The sequence below is a fragment of the Microtus oregoni genome, unplaced genomic scaffold, assembly GCF_018167655.1.
Source record: "Microtus oregoni isolate MIOR12 unplaced genomic scaffold, Mior012 000016F_ref0000370, whole genome shotgun sequence".
Taxonomy (NCBI): Eukaryota; Metazoa; Chordata; class Mammalia; order Rodentia; family Cricetidae; genus Microtus; species Microtus oregoni.
Genome location: NW_024543075.1, coordinates 9869234 through 9890034, shown reverse-complemented (window position 1 = coordinate 9890034; position 20801 = coordinate 9869234). Strand labels below are relative to the sequence as shown.

The following is a 20801-nucleotide window of genomic DNA, read 5'->3' as shown; positions in this document are numbered from 1 at the left end:
TTGATGTGTCTTTGAGAAGAAAATTATACTTAAAATAAAAGTTGAGTCAGACCTCAAGAGATGTTGAAATAGTCTTCAGTTTCCCCCTTAGCTCAGAACAACAAAGGAAATGGTGTATGAAGTGTGGGCCCACATCATAGGTCTGGATCCCACACTGCTGAGGTTGCTCCAACACAGGACTCTGTCCACAGTGGCCTGGGTGTTAACATATTTTCTTCCTCTCCCAGCCCTCAGGTCTGGACGACAGGAGAGGCAGCCGTCCACGCTCCATGGTGCGATCCTTCACCATGCCATCATCCTCCCGACCTCTGTCTGTGGCCTCCGTCTCCTCCCTCTCCTCTGACAGCACCCCTTCCAGGCCAGGCTCTGACGGGTAAGTGGGCTTAGCAGGAAGGCTGGGCATCTCATGGGATGCCACCAGTAGCCTGGGGTTGCTTAGCACCCCTGGACGTGCTGTTTTGGAAACTGAGACCCTCCGAGACACTTGACTTGTGGTACCCGTAAGCACATCAGAGGCTGTATGTTATGTGAAACATCTTGCTCTGGGTAGCATTGTCAGAGAGCTGTCTGCCAAACCTTAAAACTCCAGCTCCTCCGCTACCCATGTCAATTGTCACAGCCAGACTTCTATGATTAGCTAGCTCACTTTTAGAGAGAGAGAGAGAGAGAGAGAGAGATTATTTCTATTTGTTGCTAAAAAAATAGATGTTTTTGGTTTATGTATATGAGTGTTTGCCTACACGTGTGTATGTCCACTACATGAATGCCTGGTACCCACAGAGACCAGAAAAAGACATCAGAGACTCTGGAACTGGAGTTGCGGATGGCAATAAGCATGTGAGCGCTGGATTTGAACACACACACAAAGTCCTCTGCAAGAACACCACAGGCTCTTAAGTGCTGAGCCATCTCTCCAGTCCCAGATTTATTACTTTTTAAATAGAAATTCTTTTTCGTTAAATACTTCTTCTATGAAAAACTTCCCTACTTTAAAAAGTCACCTACTGTATTAGACTACTCTGCAGAATAGAAATCATATTATTCCCCCCTCCTTTTTTATTGTCGTCAATTGCATCATCAAAACCACCTTTAAGGGTGGGCGAGGTATCTTAGCAGGTAAAGGCGCTTGCTGCCAAGCCTGACGTAAGTCTGACCCTCGGGACCCACGTGTGCAAAGAGAGAGCTAATTCCAGCAAGTTGTCCTCTAACCACATGGATGCAGTGGTTTACATGCACACACATATACATACCAGATAACTAGATGGTAAAAATGAAAGAGAAGCACCTTTAAGTGTGTAAGTATGTTCATACACTTATACTATTGTACAAACACCCGTCCCTAGACCTCTTCTCACACCTTCAGACCACAACTTGCATCCCCCTCGTTCAGACCCCACGGCAGCAGCCACTCTTCCCTATTCCACTGAGCTTATTACCCTGTCCCCTTCCCACAGCGTAGGATGTGGGCTGCCTTAGTACTGCAAGACCATCTTGAAGACCCCCTCCTAGGAACTGAAAGCAGGCAGGAACTTTCCAGTTTACAGGCTAGGTAACACTCATGAACCCTCAGTGTGGCTTGGACATTAGCTCAGACTGTTGCAAAGACCACCTTGAGGTTTGTGTTTAACTGTTGTTTTTCAGTGCCAGGCCATCTAACAATGTCTTACTATGTAAAAAGGAAAAGATATCACATACAGTCTTCAGGTCAGTAAAGAACTTCTGGACAGTGAGTTTTCCTCAGTTTATCCTCGCCTGTTCAGTTGTCAATCCTGAAGGCTCCTGGCCTCTGTGGTATGTAGTCACTGCCATCCAGGAAATATCAGGGACAGCTCAGTTCTAAGCACCCTTTCCTGCCAGCATTTGACATGCCCGGTGGAGAACTGTAAAATCGACCTATGTTCTTTCCGTAACAGTATTTTTTTTATCTGTGTCTGATATTTAGGCCAAACCCATATGGAAATTCTCCACTTAGAGGTATTTAAATCATGTGTGTCTGTCACTTGGAACAAGATAGCTAGAGAAATTTAATGCAGCTTCCCTTCAAGAGAATCCCCAGGCTAGTTAGGAGAGGGTTTTTATATTCCTGGTAACACAGGGGTTAGGTGGAAATTGATGGAGAGGTTTTAGATGGAGTGGTGTATTACAGTCGGCTCACCCAGGAGGCGTTTGTTCAACCTTTAACTGGGAAGTATCTCTATTAGAGTCCAGAGTTGTGTTCGTTCTTGGGTTGGCATGCTTTGCTGTCTGACTAATGTGGACAGAATGAAGCTTGGTCTCCAATGGCATAGATTACATGCAGAATAAAGTTCATTCTGGCTACAGTGGTCCTTCCTAAGGCAAAGAAATGTACAACCATTTGTCTCTTTGGAATTTCTTGAACACACATAAGGATAGACCCTCCTCCTAGGGTTCAAAGGGGGCCGCATATCCTCCTTTTGCCTACTTAAATTGTTTCAGGTTCAGAAAACCTGGAATACAGTGATAACATTTTTTATTGTTGCTTCTAATATTTTAGACATAATACTTCATGCCTCATGAATGTTGATTTATTGATATATATAGATGATAGATTATGGATAGATAGATGATAGATAGATAGATGGATAGATAGATAGATAGATAGATAGATCAGTAGGTAGGTAGACAATGGTAGATAGATAGGTAGGTAGATGGATGGATAGATAGATAGATAGATAGATAGATAGATAGATAGATAGATCAGAATGCCTTTGTATTACTTCCCTGTTGCTGTGATAAAATACCCTGACAAAGGTAACTTAAGAAAGAAGGGTTATGTTGGCTCACAGTTGTAGAAAGATAGAGGCCATCCTGGGAAGGGAGGTGTGTGATAACAGGAAGGAGAGCATGACAGCACAGGAGGGAGACTGATCACATTGCACTTAGGAAGGAGAGAGAGAATAGCAAGTGGCCATAATTCATCAAAGCCTGGTCCCAGAGGCACACTTCCTCCCACAAGACTCCACCTCCTAGAGGTTCTGTAACTTCTGCAAACAGCACCGCCTACTGGGGACCACGTGTTTAAATGCATGAGCCTGTGGGGGACTTTTCTCATTCAACCACCACAACCTTCATGGCCAAAGTCAAGAGTTGATATGTACATCACCAGTTGTTTTTAATGCTTTCATTGAATGTTTATTTTGGGAAATTTGGGGGCATGCAGAGTGTGGAGTAGATAGTATCATGGGGTGTCTTACCCCAGCAGTCAACCTTAACATTAAAAACTCCTTCCGATCTTATTTCCATCTGTACCTACCCCCAACGTCATTCTGTAGCAAGTCTTAAACTTCATATCATGTAATCCGTTGATATTTCCATGTCAGTTTCTAAATGAAAACAGTTTTAGAAAATATAGCTGTGTACTTTACCATCACATAAAATACTGACATGAATCCCTAATCACCAAATATTGATATCTATTTCTCATTTCATATACATCTTTTTTCTTATTATTTCTATCTTTGTGTGTGTGTGTGTACTTACCTGTTGGTCCTCATCTTCCACCAGGTTTGAGGCTTCTTGTTCATTGTTATGTACACCAGACTAGCTACCCCTACAGTCCTGGGTATTCTCTTGTGTCTGCTCCCATCTCCTTGTTGGAGTGCTGAGTTTACAGGTGGGCAGCACCACACCCATCCTCATGGGGGTGCTGTGGATTCGAGCTCAGGTTCTCACGGATGCCGAAGAGCTTCACGCAAGGCACCAGCTCCCTGCCCTACCTCACTATAAATATATAGTTTGTTTGAAACTAGACTAAGTGAAGCCCTCACCTTGCCCTTGGCTGATATTATCTCCTTAAGTCTCTCTATCCACTTTTTAAAAGCTGTCATTTTTCTTGTAATTTGTTGAAAACTCCGGATTGCTTACCTTTCCGTGTCTGCACTGAGTGGATCGTATTGATTTTGTGCCCTAGGGTGTGGGTGCTGTCTGATGAGTGTCTGCCCTCCCTACTAACAACATATTGGGAGTTGACTCTAGAGGTCTGGTGTAATTCAGGTTTGATTTGGGGCCAGCTAACCTCATAGGCAGCTATAGGCTCTTCCCTCCAGAGGCACATCTGAGCTGATTTTCTCTCTCTTGGTGATGTTAATGGCCATTGGTAATCAGTGCTCAGATTCAACACCATCACATCCAGGAATCCCATCACACAGCTCTGTTAGATTGGAAGGAACCACAGGTGAATAGCAGGATTTTCACACTGTGATTTTTATCTCCAATAGATATATGTTCATTTATGTATGTGGGGGGGGTGTGTACATATGTGTTCATGCATGTATCTTGTATGTGTGCCTGTGTACAAGCACACATGGAGGCTGACCTGACCAAGTGTTGTTACTCAGGATCTATCTACATTGTTTTTTTTCTTTGCTTTTTTTTTTTTTTTTTTTTTTTTTAGACAGGGTCTCTTATTGGCCTGTAGCTTACTGATTCAGGTAGGCTGACTAGGAAGCAAACCCAGAAACAGGCTCATGCCACCACATTTGGGTTTCTCATGTGGGTTCTGTGGATCAAGCTCAGGTTTTTGTGCTTGCAATGCCAGCAGCTAACCCTCTGACTCTCCAGCCCAGTACTTTGTTGTGACATCATTCCTAGTGTGCCACAGTGCATCTAAAGGTCTCTGCTGCCTCTCGCTCTGAACCATTCCTTCGCTTGTGGAAGTCTGGATACCGGAGCCTGGTGCATAGTGCCTGACTTCACAAACCTCTCCCCGGTAACGAGCGGTAACTGCCCGGTAACGACACTGATTCAGATGCCTGTTTCTTCTAGGTTTGCTCTAGAGCCTCTGCTGCCGAAGAAGATGCACTCCAGGTCCCAGGACAAGCTGGACAGGGACGATCCAGATAAGGAGAAGAAGGACAAGAAGAAGGAGAAAAGGAACAGCAAACACCAAGAGATATTTGATAAGGAATTCAAGCCCGCTGACAGCTCCCTGCAGCAGTCTGAGGCTGTGATCCTTTCCGAAACGGTAATTTAACTGGGGAATGGAGTAGCTCTGCAGGGGTACCTGGGTTCCACCCAAATCTGCATCTAACTGAAGGGACTGTCAGATGGATTTTATTGAATTTTCACACACACACACACAAAAATTGCAACTTAAAAGCCTGAGGTCTTCTCATCTCTGACCTCAAATAGCCCGACAGTCAGAGACGCAGAGCAGAGCTGTCTTCTTCTTCCAGGACACATGCTGTCTTGGCCTTCATCCTCTTTCAGAGGGGCTGGATAGGTCAGTTCCCTGCAGGCACCTCACGTGTCTAGGCTCCTCATAGCTCTGTTGGACTTGGTGCCCTCTGATGTCCTAGCACCTCAGAGAATAGAAGCACGCTGCTTTCACAAATCATTGCTCACTGGTAGCAAATGTCCCCTCTACACCTTCCCGACTGACTGGCATTCTTAAGCCGTAGTCACTGCCTGAGGGTTGTAATCTGCTCAGTGTGGAGCCGGCGAGATGGCCCGGACTTGCTGATCTCAGTGTGATCCCCAGAATGCATGTGGTAGAAGAAAACTGACTCCCACGAGTTGCCCTGTGAACCTCCATGCATGTGCCATGGCATGTGCAGACACACACCAGCATACATGCATGCATACACAAAGCAAAGTAAGTCAAGTCCAAAGTAAGCATGCTCTAAAACAAGTCTTAGACCGAGGCCCCTCAGAAGCACTCCATAGTGTTTAGGGTCTGAGTGGAGAAACGAGGCAGAGAGTGTTTCAGAGAGAGAGAGAGAGAGAGAGAGAGACATGGATAGTGCCTGACTGGTGAGTGGCCAGAACATGTCTCCCTGGGCCACAGCTTCATTTTGGCTATGATTAAGGATATTTCACCAAATTCTGAACCAGGCACATGTTTTGTTTTGTTTTTCGTTTTTCAAAACAGGGTTTCTCTGTATAACTTTGGAGCCTGTCCTGGAACTCACTCTGTAGACCAGGCTGGTTTCTAACTCACAGAGATCTGCCTGCCTCTGCCTCCCGCGTACTGGGACTAAAGGCATGTGCCACCATGGCCCAGTCAGGCACAGTTCTTAAAAAGTCATGTGAAAACATGTCAGAGGGAACATTCCAGCATCAACAACAGTCATGCTGCCTGCTTGACTCAAGTTAGAAAGCAGAGTAGGTGCCAGAGCTGTGGCATGGCTCAGGAAGGCCATTGGCTCCCTGGCTTGTGGACGGGTGCCCTCACTGGAGCTGGGCTCTGGTGTCTTTGTGCAGACACTGGTGGCCAAGTGCATAGGGCCCAGGAAGCACTGGTCAAGGCTGGCATTAAATGTCTGGGCACCGAACAATACATGAGAGGTTCTAGTGAGCCACTTGGCAATTTCTGCCCATTACTCTAGAAAGCTGTGCCTCCGGCACCCTCACGAGCCAAGATCTCCTCTCTGGTCCCACAGCATCCTAACTGGTTGGCTCCGCTTCCTTCTTTGAAATATTTACTCAGAGTCCTGGTTACTGCATGGTTCTGCAGTCATTCTTGGTTAAGCTCTGATTTAAGATATTAAAACTGGGCCCCAGGAAAGTTGATCCCAGCAGCCGGAAGGACCCCTGTTGAATCATGTAAGGACAAATCCAAGGACACAGCTGCTGCTGAGCCATCACAGTAGAATGTCTGTCCTTCTCAGTGATGACCGCACTCCTGGGACAACACCTGCTAGTGACAGGGCCAGGTGTAACACCATGTGGACCTCTCAGATCACAGAAGCTATACAAGGTCAGAGGACAGAGCGTTGACTTTGCTATCAGTAGGTGCCTGTGGTTCAGAATGGCCAGGGATGCCACAACAGCATCCTACCCACTGGTCAGGTGTGGTGCACAGCACATCTGTGCACATGGAGGCCTCCTCTAGGCTACTGGACACAGATGTTTATGTGGTCACCTAGGAAGGAGTCATGTTGGAAAGCAACTACATGGTCCATGCTGACTCTAGTGCCAGAACTCTGATGTTGCTATGGCTCCCCCTCAATATACCTACACACTGGTCTCCCTGGTTTCTGCAGTGTTTCCCAGAACCCTGCCTTTGGACCCTGGCTCAGCTTTCTTCTTGATTTGCATAGTTAACAATACCCTGACCTTTAGCTGAGCCTCTCAAAGCTGGACCTCCAAGCTACATTTTGCATGTCCCCAGGAAATCATCCTGAAGCTTTGTGTTAGGAGCAGGAAGAGTGAGAGAAGGTCCTGCCCCATTTGCTTCCCCAGCCCATAGGTGCCTCTTCCCCAGAGAGCCAGACTTGGAGCCAGTCCTGACCTCACCCAGCAAGGCTAAGTGCAGGGGGGGGGGGGGGCACTCTCTGTTTCCACAGAGAAGGGGCAGTGCTCTGCATGGCCCCCAACACCATCTCTACAGAATGGTTTGGATGTATTGTAGCCGAGGCTGTGTGCTGCTCATTTATCAGAGGGCCTCTTCTGTGCCCAGGACCTCACCCCTACTTCTGGTTTCAGTAGCTCCTATCGGAGCTGGTTTTGTGGGTCTCTTCTAAGGTAGATATAAAGACCCTCTGGATCTTGCCATTCTCTCCCTCGCAAAACCAGCTCATGCCCCAGGATTAAGGTGAATCCACCAGAGCCAGGCCCTCCGGGAGACAGCTTCCTCACCTACATTTCCGCCAGGTTAAGAACAGCCTCCTCTCCTGCTTTTCCGCCAGGTTAATAGTGCTTCTGAATAAATCCTACCTCAGACTATTCTGTAATTGCTGGTGTTCCCTGATGTGCAAGATCTGAGACCAAGCTGTAAGAAAAATATAAATTAAATTTACTGATGTTAAACAGGGGAAAGGGCTCAGGTGGGGGAAAGTCAAGTACGCCCAAAAGCCCACAGCCAGAAGGAAGAGGAAAAATGGAACTCCTGCCTGATAATAGCACAGCTCAAAGGAACGACACAAGGGCAACAGGGGACTCCTGCCTTCCTGCCCAGGCCTCTAGACTTCTGTTCATTCTTTTAGGTTTTTGTTTTGGTGTTGTTTTGGGGGTTTTGTTTCATGGTTTCTCTGTGTAACCCTGACTGTCCTGTAGACCAGGCTGGCCTCGAACTCACAGAGATCCACCTGCCTCTGCCTCCTGAGTGCTGGAACTGAAGTTATATCCCACCGCGCCTGGCTTTCTGTTCCATTTGTAGTCCTGTGGGAGCATCCCTGGGTGTTGTCACTAGGTACATAAGTGGCTCTCAGCTACTCTCCTCCACTTTCATATTGTGTTCAAGTAGCCCATAAAGGACTCAGGCCACAGCTTGGTGGGCAGAGTGCTTGACTAGCATGCCTGAGGCCTTGAGTTCAATACCCAACAACTCAAACTCCCACAAGGTGGTACACACTTGGCACTCCTGCTTCAGGGAGGTGGAGACAATCAGGATCAGGAGTTCAAGGTCATCCTTGGGTTACTTAGCAAGTTCTAGGCCAGCCCATCCCCAAAGGCTGGGTTGAGGATTTGTATGAAGTTCTGTGTTAGTGGGGACAGGTTGCCATAACAAAGTACTGTCTTCACTGTGAGTGACTCAGACGATAGAAAGGTTGTTCTCTACCAGTTCTAGAAGCTAAAAGTCCAAAATCAAGGTGTGGATGGTGTTGCCTGCTACCAAAGCAGTGAGGAATTCTGTTCCACACCGCCTGTGGCCTCTGGGTAGGCTAGCCATGTTTGTGTATGCCAAGGTGGTAAGAGATTTGTTCCACACTGGCCATGGCATCTGGACTGGCTAGCCATGTTTGGGTGTCCTTTAACTTGTAGCAACAGTACCCCACCTCTGCTTTAATCTTCCCATGATGCTCTCTCTGTTTGCATGATGTCCAAACACCCTTTGTTCAAAAGGTCTTGTTGGATTAGGGGCCATGCTGACATCGTCTTAACTGGGTCCTTTGCTTTGCAAGACCCCTACATCCAGGTGGGCTCGTGAGATACTAGAGTTGGGGTTTCAGTACAGGAATTTAGGGAAGATACATCAACTCCTATAGACCTTTGTTCTTTCTGTACCTCAACACAGATAAGTCCTCTGCGGCCCCAAAGACCCAAGAGTCAGGTGATCAATGTCATTGGAACTGAAAGGCGCTTCTCTGTGTCTCCAACATCACCGTCCTCCCAGCAGACACCCCCTCCAGTCACACCAAGAGCCAAGCTCAGCTTCAGCATTCAATCCAGTAAGTGGAACATAAGATGCTTTTCCTTATGGTCCCCCTGACCGTGGTGCTTTGTTCAGGACCCTCTCCCCAGCAGCAGACTGAAAGTTAGATGAGCACCTGCCACCTGGGGGGGGGTGTCCCTTGGGTTGCCGTGGGAAATCTAGACTTCAGCAACTCAAACAGAAACCTGTAAGGGGAGATTGCTCTTTGGTTCCTGGCTGCCTGGACACGAATAATAACACAGAAACTATATTAATTACAACACTGTTTGGCCTATTAGCTCAGGCTTCTTATTAACTAACTCCTACATCTTAAATTAACCCATTTCTATTATTTTATATTTTACCACAAAGCCCTTTGTTTGTTGCCTCTTGCTTCTTGGGCAGCTACATGGCATCTCCTAGACTCCTCCTACTCTCTTTCTCTATCACTGTTTGGATTTTCTACCTGGCTTTACTCTGCCCTGCCATAGGCCAAGCAGCTTCTTTATTAACCAGTGGTAATAAAACATATTCATAGCATACAGGGGAATCCCACATCATCTCCCCTTTTCTGTCTAAATAAAAAGAAGGTTTTAACCCTCAGTGCCAGAGCTCAGCAAATAGACAGTACAAGACCCAACCCAGGGCCAGAGTCCCTGCCTCAAAAAGGAGCCTTGAGAGCCACCGGTGGCCAGTGTGTTCCGGGGCCTTGGGATTCTGTGTCTAGTGGGATGTACAGTGAAAGAATTATTCCTTAATGCATAGAAATTTCTACTAGGGATGACAGATGGCTGCACAGCCCTGTTAGCCTGTCACCACCACAGGCCTGCACACTAAGGGTGGACGAAATGACAAGTGTTATGTCACATCCGCTTTATCGCAGTGATGTAGGCACCTGAGGACCACTGCTTTCCGAGCTCCATGCGAGGTCTTCCATGTTTACCTCTCAGCCACCCTGCCATTCCCCTGTTATCAGATAACCACTTAAGAAAACTCTAGAAGCACCCATCAGTAAATATGTTCGTTTTCCTCTTGGGTTTAAAATAAAACATCTTTTCCAAGAGTCTCAGCAAAAAAAACGATGGAATCAGCCTATCTTAGTGATCCCTCCTCCCTTACAAATGGCCACTTTTGTTTGCACTCACAACCCATTGTACCTCCCTTGGCTCTGGAAAACAACTGCTGGTCCCTTTCTGTCTGCAGTCACAGGATTGCCCTGGTGAGGGAACTGTGTGTGGTAGTTGCTGGCCGTGTGCCCCATCACTGGACAAGACCCATTGCGCTCTCCCAGTAGCTACTGTGACAGGCTGACCACAAAGCCTGTCTGGCAGCTGTCCACAGCCCTTGTCACACCAACTGTGTGGATGCCACAAAAGAGAAGGAGGCTCATGGACAGTAGGTGTTACAAAGTGAATTGATGTGTAGCTTCGAGTACTGGTACTCTCAAGTTTCCTTTCTAGAACATTCTAGCAGGGGAGAATTCCACTCTTTGGATTCTGCACTCCTCTTTGCCTTCTTCTCTGCCCTTTTGGCAAGTGTTTCTGTGAAGGAGGGGAAGACAGGGGAGGCCCAGGAGGCCTTCTGTTTCCATTGTAACTCTTTCTGCTTATTCCAGGTCTGGAGTTGAACGGCATGACGGGAATGGATGTGGCTGATGTCCCACCCCCTCTGCCCCTCAAAGGCAACATGGCAGATTATGGGAATCTGATGGAAAACCAGGATTTGTTGGGCTCACCCACATCTCCCCCTCCCCCGCAGCGGGTAAGTGGGCTCTCAACCGTGGGTCTTTAGTCACTGCCCCTAACCTTCCGAATCTCAGTAGGTTTCCCTTGAACCCATGAGAAAACAGCACAGGATGGACCTGGATTTGATTCTGAGAGAAGAGTGGAGGAGTAAGGCCTGAGATAGACACAATCTGTGATTCTTCCTCTTAGCCCTAGCTGCAGGCAGCCCTGCCTCCCTTCCAGTGCTGCAGCCATCCCCATTGCTGCCCTTGCTCAGGAGTCATTCTGATGGAAATGTCAATCTGAGCTATTAATACTGCCAGAAGCATTGATGCCAAGAGGTCTGTCTGACTACATTAAAATAATGTCGTTCCATAGGAAAGGCTTCCTTTGTTTCCCACCGTCTTGGTCCTGTAGTTAGTTCCTCTGGGCAATATTGCCGTCACACTGACAGGTCCCTAGTGACCACAGGCACTCACTGCCTGGACAGTCCGCAGAAGGGGTCCTCTTTATTGCAAAGACTGCATGCCCTGCCTCACTGTTTCATCAGCCTTCAAGTGCCCCCTACCCCCCCGCCCCCCCCACACACAAAATCTTGGTTCAAGTTTTGTACCTGGCTTCTACTAGCAGTATTCATGAGCAGCCAGCCTGAACCCCTCTACAGCACTGGTCCCCACCAGACACTGTTTTTAAAGTTATTAATTATGTCTTAATGTGCTTCCTGATGAGCTGCCTCGGGCCTGCCTGCTAATGCAAACAGTAGAGAAAAGTCCTCAACGCCTCACCGCAGTGGGTCCTCACAGCTCCTGTCATGCATGGCCCTGGTCCCGTGAATAGAGAAAGTAAGACCAGGGAGGAGACACAAGAATGAGTTACACAGCCATGGCAGAAATGTCCGCTCCAAACTCCCCCCTATCAGGCTACCGTATTCGTGGCCTTATAAAGTTAAATCAACCTTATTTGGAGAGTAAAACACCCCAGCCCATATTTGTACAGCTGGTCATACTTTTTGCTGTTCAGCTTCCATAACACAATGTTAAGGCCACCAGAGCCCCCAAGAGCCCTGATGATGTGAGATTGACTGACGGCTACTACAAGGCACAGGGAATTTGGGTTTTTTTTTTTTTTTCAGTCATAGTAAAAATAAAGCTTCATGCTATTTTTTTTTTTCTTTCTTGGGGTGACTTTTTTACTGGGTGTTCTGCACACTCCTTTTTCTCTTCTTGTGAAAGCAGTAAGGAAGGCTGAGGTGATGGCTCAATGGGTAAAGTGCCTGCCATGCAAGTTATGGGACCCGAGTTCAGTCCACCAGAACCCATGTAAGGAGGCCAGGCATGTTGGCAGGCACCTGCCATCCCAGCGCAGGGGAGACAGGAAGGGCCCTGAAACTCACTGGCCAGCCATGCTAGCCAGATTGGTGAGCGCCGGCTTTCGTGACCGATCTTGTCTCAAATAAGGTGGAGAGTGACTTAGAAGATGCCACTGTCAGACTTTTTCTATGACCTGTGAGAGGCAGGTGGCTCTTCTCAAGCCAAAGTGTCATTTATGTAGAAATAGAGATGTCAACTGAGGAGCTGGCCCTGGAGAAGGGGTATTCTACACTGGTAGAGGGCTCAGGCAGCTACTGAGATGTAAACTTTACTCTCCAGCCCAAAAGGGGACCCAAGGACTCGAGGAGGGGAACCTCCACTTCCTTAGTGTGTTATATCCTGATTAGTTAATTATATTCTTTTTTTTTCCATTAGAAAACCAAAAATACTCCCCCCCCCCACACACACACACCAGGTCCTATATTCGGAAAACTCTGAACTTGAAAGTGTGAACAAGTCCATTTCTGTCACCCATCCACACAGGGTGACAGATCCATCATCCGAAGTTGTCAGGGCCATTTGTGATTAAGTGAGGGACCGACAAGCTCTAGCTGCAGTTCCAGCTCTAAAGCGGGTGCAAATTCAATTAGATTAATTACCCAGCTCCCTTTGCGATCAGTTTCTGGTTTAATTTGGAGCCTGAGCTCAAGTTTGGGTGACAGGCCGGCGGTTAGTGCGTCGTCATTAGTTAAGGCATCTTCTCAGGTGCCTCGCTCTGCACGGGCCTTGAGCGCCATCGTTGGCTAATGATCGCTCATCTGCTGTGGGAGGTGATCGATAGCCTCCCATCACTCTCATCGATCGGCCTCAGGCTTGTCGGTGGCTCTATCTCCAGTTGTTGCCATTTCAAGCTGTCATTCATTTCAGAGTGGCTCATATGGCCAGTCATGTGAGCTATAATTTTGCTCAATGGTGATAAACCCAACATTCTCCTGCTTGGTATTAAAGGCATCTTAGGCATCTAACACTGTATTTCCCTCGGACCGTGTTGGTCCTGACTGCAGTTACTCTCTGTTGGATGTCACCATAACTTTCACCTATAAACACACCTACAATGGATGTTCCAGACCATCAAATCAGCATTTTGTATTTTATTTTTCTCCTCACAGTGCACACCAACCTTAAAAAGACTTACAAATGTACTCTTTACTTTCCTTTGGGGGGTGTGTCTTTATATGTGTGTGTATAGGTGCCTCTGGACATGGCATATCTGCATGTGGAAGCCAGATGTTGACATCTGTTGTCTTCCTTAATTGCTCTCCGTTTTATTGTTTGAGACAGGTCTGCCACTAAACCTGAATCTCACTGATGGGGCTAGATTGGATGGCCAGCAAAGCGCAGGAATTCTCCTGTCTCTCAGGCAGGGATTATAGACCTGCACTGCTGTGCCTGGTTTTTCACTGGGGTTCTGGAGATCTGTTCTCAGGTCCCTAAGATTGCTTGGCAAGCGCTTCATAACTGAGCCAGTTTCCAAGGCCCCCACTTCCCTCTGTAAAATGGCTAGTGTTAGAGATGGGAGCTTCTTCCCTCTGTATCTATCACTGGGGTGATTGTGTATTTACCTGTCTGTGAATCAGGATCAGGCTAGGGCAGTGAGTAAGACTCCTGTGTCACAGATCTGCCCTTGAGAACTTCACTTCTCTCACATACAGATTCACTCCAGCCTCTGCTGAGAGATTGTGACACAAGCCTTACATTGCATGGTAGCTCTTGAACATTTCTTGAGGCTTCTGCCTGCAGTAGGCTCCCACTCCCCCAGTCTGCCAGTTTCTTTATTTGCTCACTCACTGTACCCTTGGGTGATAAAGGAACATCTCCCAGGCAGCTCTTGTTAGTGTCTGTGGTGGTCACAAGGGTCCCGAGAACAGTAGTGCAATGGCCACCTGAGTCATTCACAGAGGGCAGGGGTGCATGGTTTTTCTGCTGGCTTTACAGCTGTGTGTTTATTTTCTTCTTTGGAAGGTATATTCCATTTGTTACTTTTCTGATCTCTGTGATGCAGGCTAAGAAGCAGAGGGAGGCAAGGGTTGTTTGGCTCACAGTTTGAGGGCTTGCAGTCTATCGTGGGAGGGGAAGGCATGATGACAGGCAGCCCTGAAGTGACTGGAGCTTGTGGAAGATACTTGCTAATAGGTCAGCTGAACAGGGAGCAGATAAAGGAGAGGATGGAGAACCTGGAGATAAGCCTCAAGGCTTCTGCCACCAGAATCTTCCTTCCTCCAGCAAAGCTCTGTCTCCCAAGGGTTGACACAGAGGGCAAGAGTCAAGGTGTTCAAACACATGGGCTTGCAAGGGAGGAAACATTTACAGTGAAACCATACCAGAAACCCAAGGTACCTTGTTGCTTGTGGACCAATACAGCCAGTCCCTTACTTTTGTTAATACAGTTTCCTTCACCCACAACTATGACCACAGCTTCTGTGGGTCCAGGCTACTTTCCAGCCTGAGCGAGTGCATGTGTGATCCACAAATTATAAAACACTACTTTCCTGAGAAAACTTGCTGACCTGGGCTGTCAGTTCAGAAGGCAAGGGAGGGTCTCTTCTCATACCCTGGAGAGACTTTTCTCTGGACACAGATCTGTTGCTAAGCCAATGACACCTGAATCTAAAACCACAAACAGTAATGCCATGCTTCTCAGGGGAGCGCTCACCATGTACACAGACTCAGATGTCAGAAAACCCCGTGACCGCAGGGCAGCCAGCGTGAGGTAGCTGACATGCTGGCAAAAAGCCAGGCAGAGTGGAACCAGGTCACCAGGAGGGGTCAGTTCCCATTATAAGTGTCCAGACTGACTTCCCACTGCCATGTCAAATAAGACCCCAGAAAAACAGCAGCAACCACATCAACAAAAACAGGTGCTTCTCTGAGGACACCAATAACATGATGGCTTCTTTATACTCCTGTTTCCTAGCAACAGCCGCCTCCACTGCCCAGCAAAACGCCACCTCCTCCCCCTCCGAAGACAACCCGCAAGCAGACCTCGGTGGACTCTGGGATCGTGCAGTGATTACCCTGGGATGAGAAAGCTTCTCCTCCTTTCTCTCTTTCCATCTGCTGTGCCTGCCGATGACCTCCTCCGGGACCTGGGATGGCTCATCTTGGTGTGATGGCTTTTTCTGGAAAGGAGCCCTTCCTAGCTGTGGGACCAGAGGCCCCAAGTATCTCAGAGAGCAGTGGGAATGAGGCCAAGTCGTACATACTCTGGATTTTTTTTTTTTTTTTGAGTTGGGCCCTCTGAGTGTGTCAGCCTGTCAGATGGCCTCAGTCTTGCCCTGACATCCTTCCCTTTGTGCCAAACGACTTGTATTCATTTGCAGAGAGCTTGGCTGGTGTGAGTTAGCCAAGTGGGAGGGATGAGGCCGCCCCTCCTCCTGACCCCCACCCATGAGAAGCCATGCAGCAAACTTATAAGGATCCTCATGCTGCCTCCACAGCCGCCCAGACTCTAGCTCACCCCCAAGGGCTGACTGCTCAGCCCCATCCTTGCTGCATCTGTGGTGTGACTTGTATGATTGAGTGTCACTTCAGCTGACATCAAGCAACTAAGTGTCCTCCTTCAGAGAAGATCGTGATTTCCCTTGGCATCATTTAAAGCAGGGATATCTCTCAGTTACTAAAGAGATACTAATATATGGAGTAGAGACACCATTAAAATACTGGATTAAATGGAAAATAAATACAAGCATAGGAAGGTGAATTTTCATTCTTTTTTAAATATGGTTTTAATTGGGTGGCTTCTCTGTGGTCTCACTGTGTACAGAAGTTTGTATATATGGTGGTTCTCAGAGCTCCCGTGAGTGTCTGCGACCCTTGTTTACTCCAGCGGGCCTGTAAAATGAACTCCAATGTGTCTTCTTCATGGTTAACTGCTGGAAATATTTGTTTTTTAAATCCCACGAATTAAATTGTTGTCCAGATTCCCAAGGTCCTGAAAATGTTGGTGGAAAATGATTTTTTTAAAAAACTAACTTTGTATAACCTAATATTTTTATTTGATCATCTATATTTTTTTATTCACTATGATCATGATACTGTTTGTTCTAGGAGAGTTCAAAGTTAATCACTGACAAATGAAAAATAAATGTTATTTAAAAAGGACTCAGTGTCTGGCCTCTTTTTATCATTTAACATAAAATACAAATGCTACTTTCTTAATAAAAAACAGACAAACACACACTTATATATGTACTCACCCATCTTCCTCAAACATAATTGTGTGTGTACGCTCATGTATTTGTGCACCTGGGTGTGCACATCTGCTCATGAGCGTAGGGGTCAGAAGTCTTAGTTGTTCTTCACCTTGTTCTTAGAGGCAGGTCACATGAACCTCAAGCCTAAAGTGAGGCCAGCCCCCATGGGAAGCTCTGCAGTAACCTTGTAAAGATTGTAACTACTGGCTGGCCAGCAAACCTCTGGGATCTGCTTGTCTCTGCTTCCCCAGAACTGGGACTATAAATGTTTATCTCTGCCCCCAGCTTTCTGTATATGGATCCTAGGGCTCAGTCTCAGGCCCTCATGTTTGTGTGGTAAACACTTTCCCAACTGAGCCATCTTCTCGGCCCTTCAACATAATTGTTCTTTAATTTTTTGAAAGTCTTTTCTTTATTTTGAAGACTCTCATGCATACATACAGTGAAATATAACCATAGCTACCACCCGTTGTTCCCTGCCTCCAGCCTCATCCCCCATACAGATCCTCCTAGCTCAACTTAATGTCTTTTTTTATTTTTTAAAATTTTATTAATAATTTTTGTTTTGTTTTTCAAAACAGGGTTTCTCTGCTGTTTTTCTTCTTTTTTAATAACACTAAGTCTACTGGTAGTATATGCATGAGTGGGAGGCCATTCACAGGAGCATGGGAAATCTAGCAGCAGCCACAGCCTCAAAAAAATAAAAAAAATTATCACCCCCCCCCCCAATAGCTTTTCGCTAAGAGGTAGAGCCTGGAGATGATCCAACCCATCCGTGCCAGGATTTTTCCTGGCTTGATCTTGTGTAGGTGACTACAGCTGCTGGGAGTTCCTGGCTGCTTTAGCTGGGTCAGATCCAGGAGACAACGTTTCATAGCATGACCCCCGCTTCCTCCACTCATACATCCTTTCTCCCTCCTCTTCAGTGATGTTCCCTGAGCCTTCCTTGGGAGGGTGGGACGCTAACATAGATATCCCACTTAGGACGGAGCACTCAGTCTTTTATTCATAGCACTTATGTGTCCCTGAATTGCCTGTTGTCCACTGCAGAAAGAACCTTCTCTGACCAAATTTGAAAGCAGTCCAGGTCTATGGGCATAAGCACAGATAGTTCCCTGTCCAGGGCCCATGGCTGGGGAGGTCATTGTTATTTTGCTAAACAGCCATGTTATGAAAATATTTTCTAAATAAGTATGCTTATAATTTTGAATCATTCCCATTTCATTGCCTCTGGTTTGGAACCCAAGTAGAAAATGTCCATCCATGAACATGTATGTCTTCACAGTCTACACCAGAATGCCCATCCATGAACATGTATGTCCTCACAGTCTACACCAGAATGCCCATCCATGAACATGTATGTCCTCACAGTCTACACCAGAATGCCCATTCATGAACATGTATGTCTTCACAGTCTACATCAGAATGTCCATCCATGAACATGTATGTCTTCACTGTCTACATCAGAATGTCCATCCATGAACATGTATGTCTTCACAGTCTACATCAGAATGTCCATCCATGAACATGTCCTCACAGTCTACATCAGAATGTCCATCCATGAACATGTATGTCTTCACTGTCTACATCAGAATGTCCATCCATGAACATGTCCTCACAGTCTACATCAGAATGCCCATCCATGAACATGTCCTCACAGTCTACATCAGAATGTCCATCCATGAACATGTATGTCTTCACTGTCTACATCAGAATGCCCATCCATGAACATGTATGTCTTCACAGTCTACATCAGAATGTCCATCCATGAACATGTCTTCACAGTCTACATCAGAATGTCCATCCATGAACATGTATGTCTTCACAGTCTACATCTTAATGCCCATCCATGAACATGTCCTCACAGTCTACACCAGAGATGCATACTCCTACACTTCATTCCCCAGCTGGACCTGAGAGCTCCTAGCTGCTCATCAGTGGGACCTCCTCTCCAACTGGGCATTGTTGATGCCTCTTTAACTCCTGCCTCTGTTGCTGATAACTTGAGAGAGGTTTGTCCTTAGTTGAGTGGCTGAGCTGGAGAGGCTTGGATGATTGAGAACCTTCTCCAGGACCCAACACGCTAGATGTTAGACAGCAGTGGGTCCTCCATGCAGTGTGAGGGGTTCTCATTTCCCTTCTTTGAAAACATATTCAGTCCGTAATAAAGTGCCTGTGTGTTTGCCCTCACCAGCGTGGGAGAGGCCTCTAGAGAAGCCAAGATGCCCCAGTACATCTTTCCCATAAGTATTAGCTGTCCCATTATGACTTAGAACAACTTCTAAGCATCATATAGCTGTTTGGGGGCTGGAGAGATGCCTCAGTTGCTTAGAACACTTGCTTCATCAACAGGAATCTCCATCACCTACTTAAAAAAAAATACCGGGGTGACTATGTGTCCCTGTGACCCCCAGCAGTATAGAGGACAGAGACAGAAGGGTCATTGGGGACTGTTGGCTGCTGTCCAGCTCTGGGTTCAGTGAGAGACCCCCCCTTCAACTCAAGCAAATGAGGAAGAAAGTGATAGAGAAGGACACTTGATTGTCTTCTTCTGCTCTTTCCACAAGCTCATGAGCAGTGTGTGTGTGTATGTGTGTGTACATAAATATCCAGAACTCTATAGTTGTCAAGGTGGAATCTTTTCTTTGTGAACTTTTTTTTTCTCATTCATCCTCTAGCCCGTGTGTTAGAAAAAGAACACTACCGGGGCTGGAGAGATGGCTCAGTGGTTAAGAGCACTGACTACTCTTCCAGAGGTCCTGAGTTCAATTCCCAGCAACCACATGGTGGCTCACAAACATCTGTAATGAGATCTGGTGCCCTCTTCTGGCATGCAGGCATACATGGAGGCAGAATGTCATATACATAATAAATAAATCTTTAAAAAAATAAAAATAAGAAAAAGAACACTACCCACAGTCCTAAAACAAATAGCTTTGACATACCAGTATGGGAGAAAGTCAAGAGTCTAGCCACTGGCTGTGGGTCATTTGAGAATGAGAAGATGTTGGTATCATTACAGTGTCTCATACATGCAGCCACCAAAAAACTGTGAGAATCAGTCCCCTGTGGGAATGAATGGCCTTTTCCTGTGGGAGTGGCATCTGTCATGGCTGTTCCTGATCTCCCAGGATGACCCTTCTGTGGCACAACCTCAGCTGCAGTCCCCACCACACACCCCTCTGTATTAATGACTTTTCTGTTCCTGTGTCAACACATTGTGATCAAGGCAATGTATATAAGGAAGTTCTTCCTAAGTTGGAAGCTTAGCTGGGTGGATCGGGTCTTGTCCTTCCTTCTTTATTTAATTCTCTAGTGGCAGGAAACTCCCAGGTTCTCTTTCAAGTGGCAGACATGGCAGCTGAAGCAGAAGCTGGGAGCACACATCTTCAGCTTCAGGCATGAAGCAGAGAGAGTGAACTGAAAGCCACACAAGGCTATAAACTCTCAAAGTCCACCTCTAATGACATACTTCAGCAAAGTGACACCGCCTAAGCCTTCCCAAACAGCACCACCTGAAGGCCAAGTGTTCAAATACCCAAGCCTATGGGGGACATCCTCACTGAAACCAAAGCATCTTCCAGGGCCACGCACCCCATGCTGGGAAATACATGGGGAACATTGTACAGTTACTGAGGAAAGAAGGGAAACAGTCAAAATGTCACAGAACTTTTCTTCATATATATTCACAGGTAGGGGGAGGGTGATCTCCACTCTGTGCAGTCTTACAGCTTCTTCCCTGTGTCAGCCTTCTGTAAGAAATGCCTGAAGTGAACCTAAATACAGGGAAGGTTTGTTTGGTTTCAGCCCATCATAGATTAGCTGTGACACTTTGGGCTTGTGGCAACATGGTGCTTTGTGGCAGGAGTGGAGGGAGGAAGGAGGCCCATTCACCTCACAGCTGGGTGCTAAACGGAAGAGAAAGAGGGCCCAATATCTCCTCTGAAAATTCTCTGTGATTGGAGTGCATCCCACTCAGTCCCAACTCAGTTACCTTGTGCCCATGGTACCAAAGGCCAGAGACCAAGCCTTGAATGTAGGGTCATATCTGGAACATTCCAATCTCAAACCACAGGGCTCAGCTTGTAAACCAAAGCCTTAATCAAGGAGAAATTTCCTGCTGTGTCCATGGTGCCCTGGCTCCCTGACTTCTGGAATGATGCTACCTGGAAGGTTGTTAGCCTCTGAACACCTTGATAGGTCCTCTCCTCTAGGACAGGGTTCGCAACATCTTCATTGCCACCCTTTACAGAGCCTTGTCAATGCATCCTTTTCATCCTCACTATTTCTCATCGTAAATTTTTCTTCAAGTGTTCTGTGTTAGCCATTTTCTCAATGTTGTGATCGGACACGAGGTACGTAGGGATGCAGGGTGAGTTTTGGCTCACAGATTGAAGGTTCAGTGAAGAACGTGTGGCCA

At 46.8% G+C, this 20801-nt stretch overlaps 1 protein-coding gene across 2 annotated transcripts in view; it reads left to right on the top strand.

Moving 5' to 3' along the window:
• Positions 1-16289, top strand: part of Dock1 (dedicator of cytokinesis 1) — a 485241-nt gene extending 468952 nt beyond the window's left edge. For both annotated transcript variants that reach the window (XM_041666110.1, XM_041666109.1), the window contains exons 48-52: positions 228-373; positions 4786-4984; positions 8978-9131; positions 10710-10855; positions 15103-16289. In XM_041666110.1, coding sequence (XP_041522044.1) covers positions 228-373; positions 4786-4984; positions 8978-9131; positions 10710-10855; positions 15103-15198 — 741 coding nt within the window. In that variant the 3' untranslated portion in view covers positions 15199-16289. The remainder of the gene's footprint in view (positions 1-227; positions 374-4785; positions 4985-8977; positions 9132-10709; positions 10856-15102) is intronic.
• The last annotated feature ends 4512 nt before the right edge of the window (positions 16290-20801 follow it).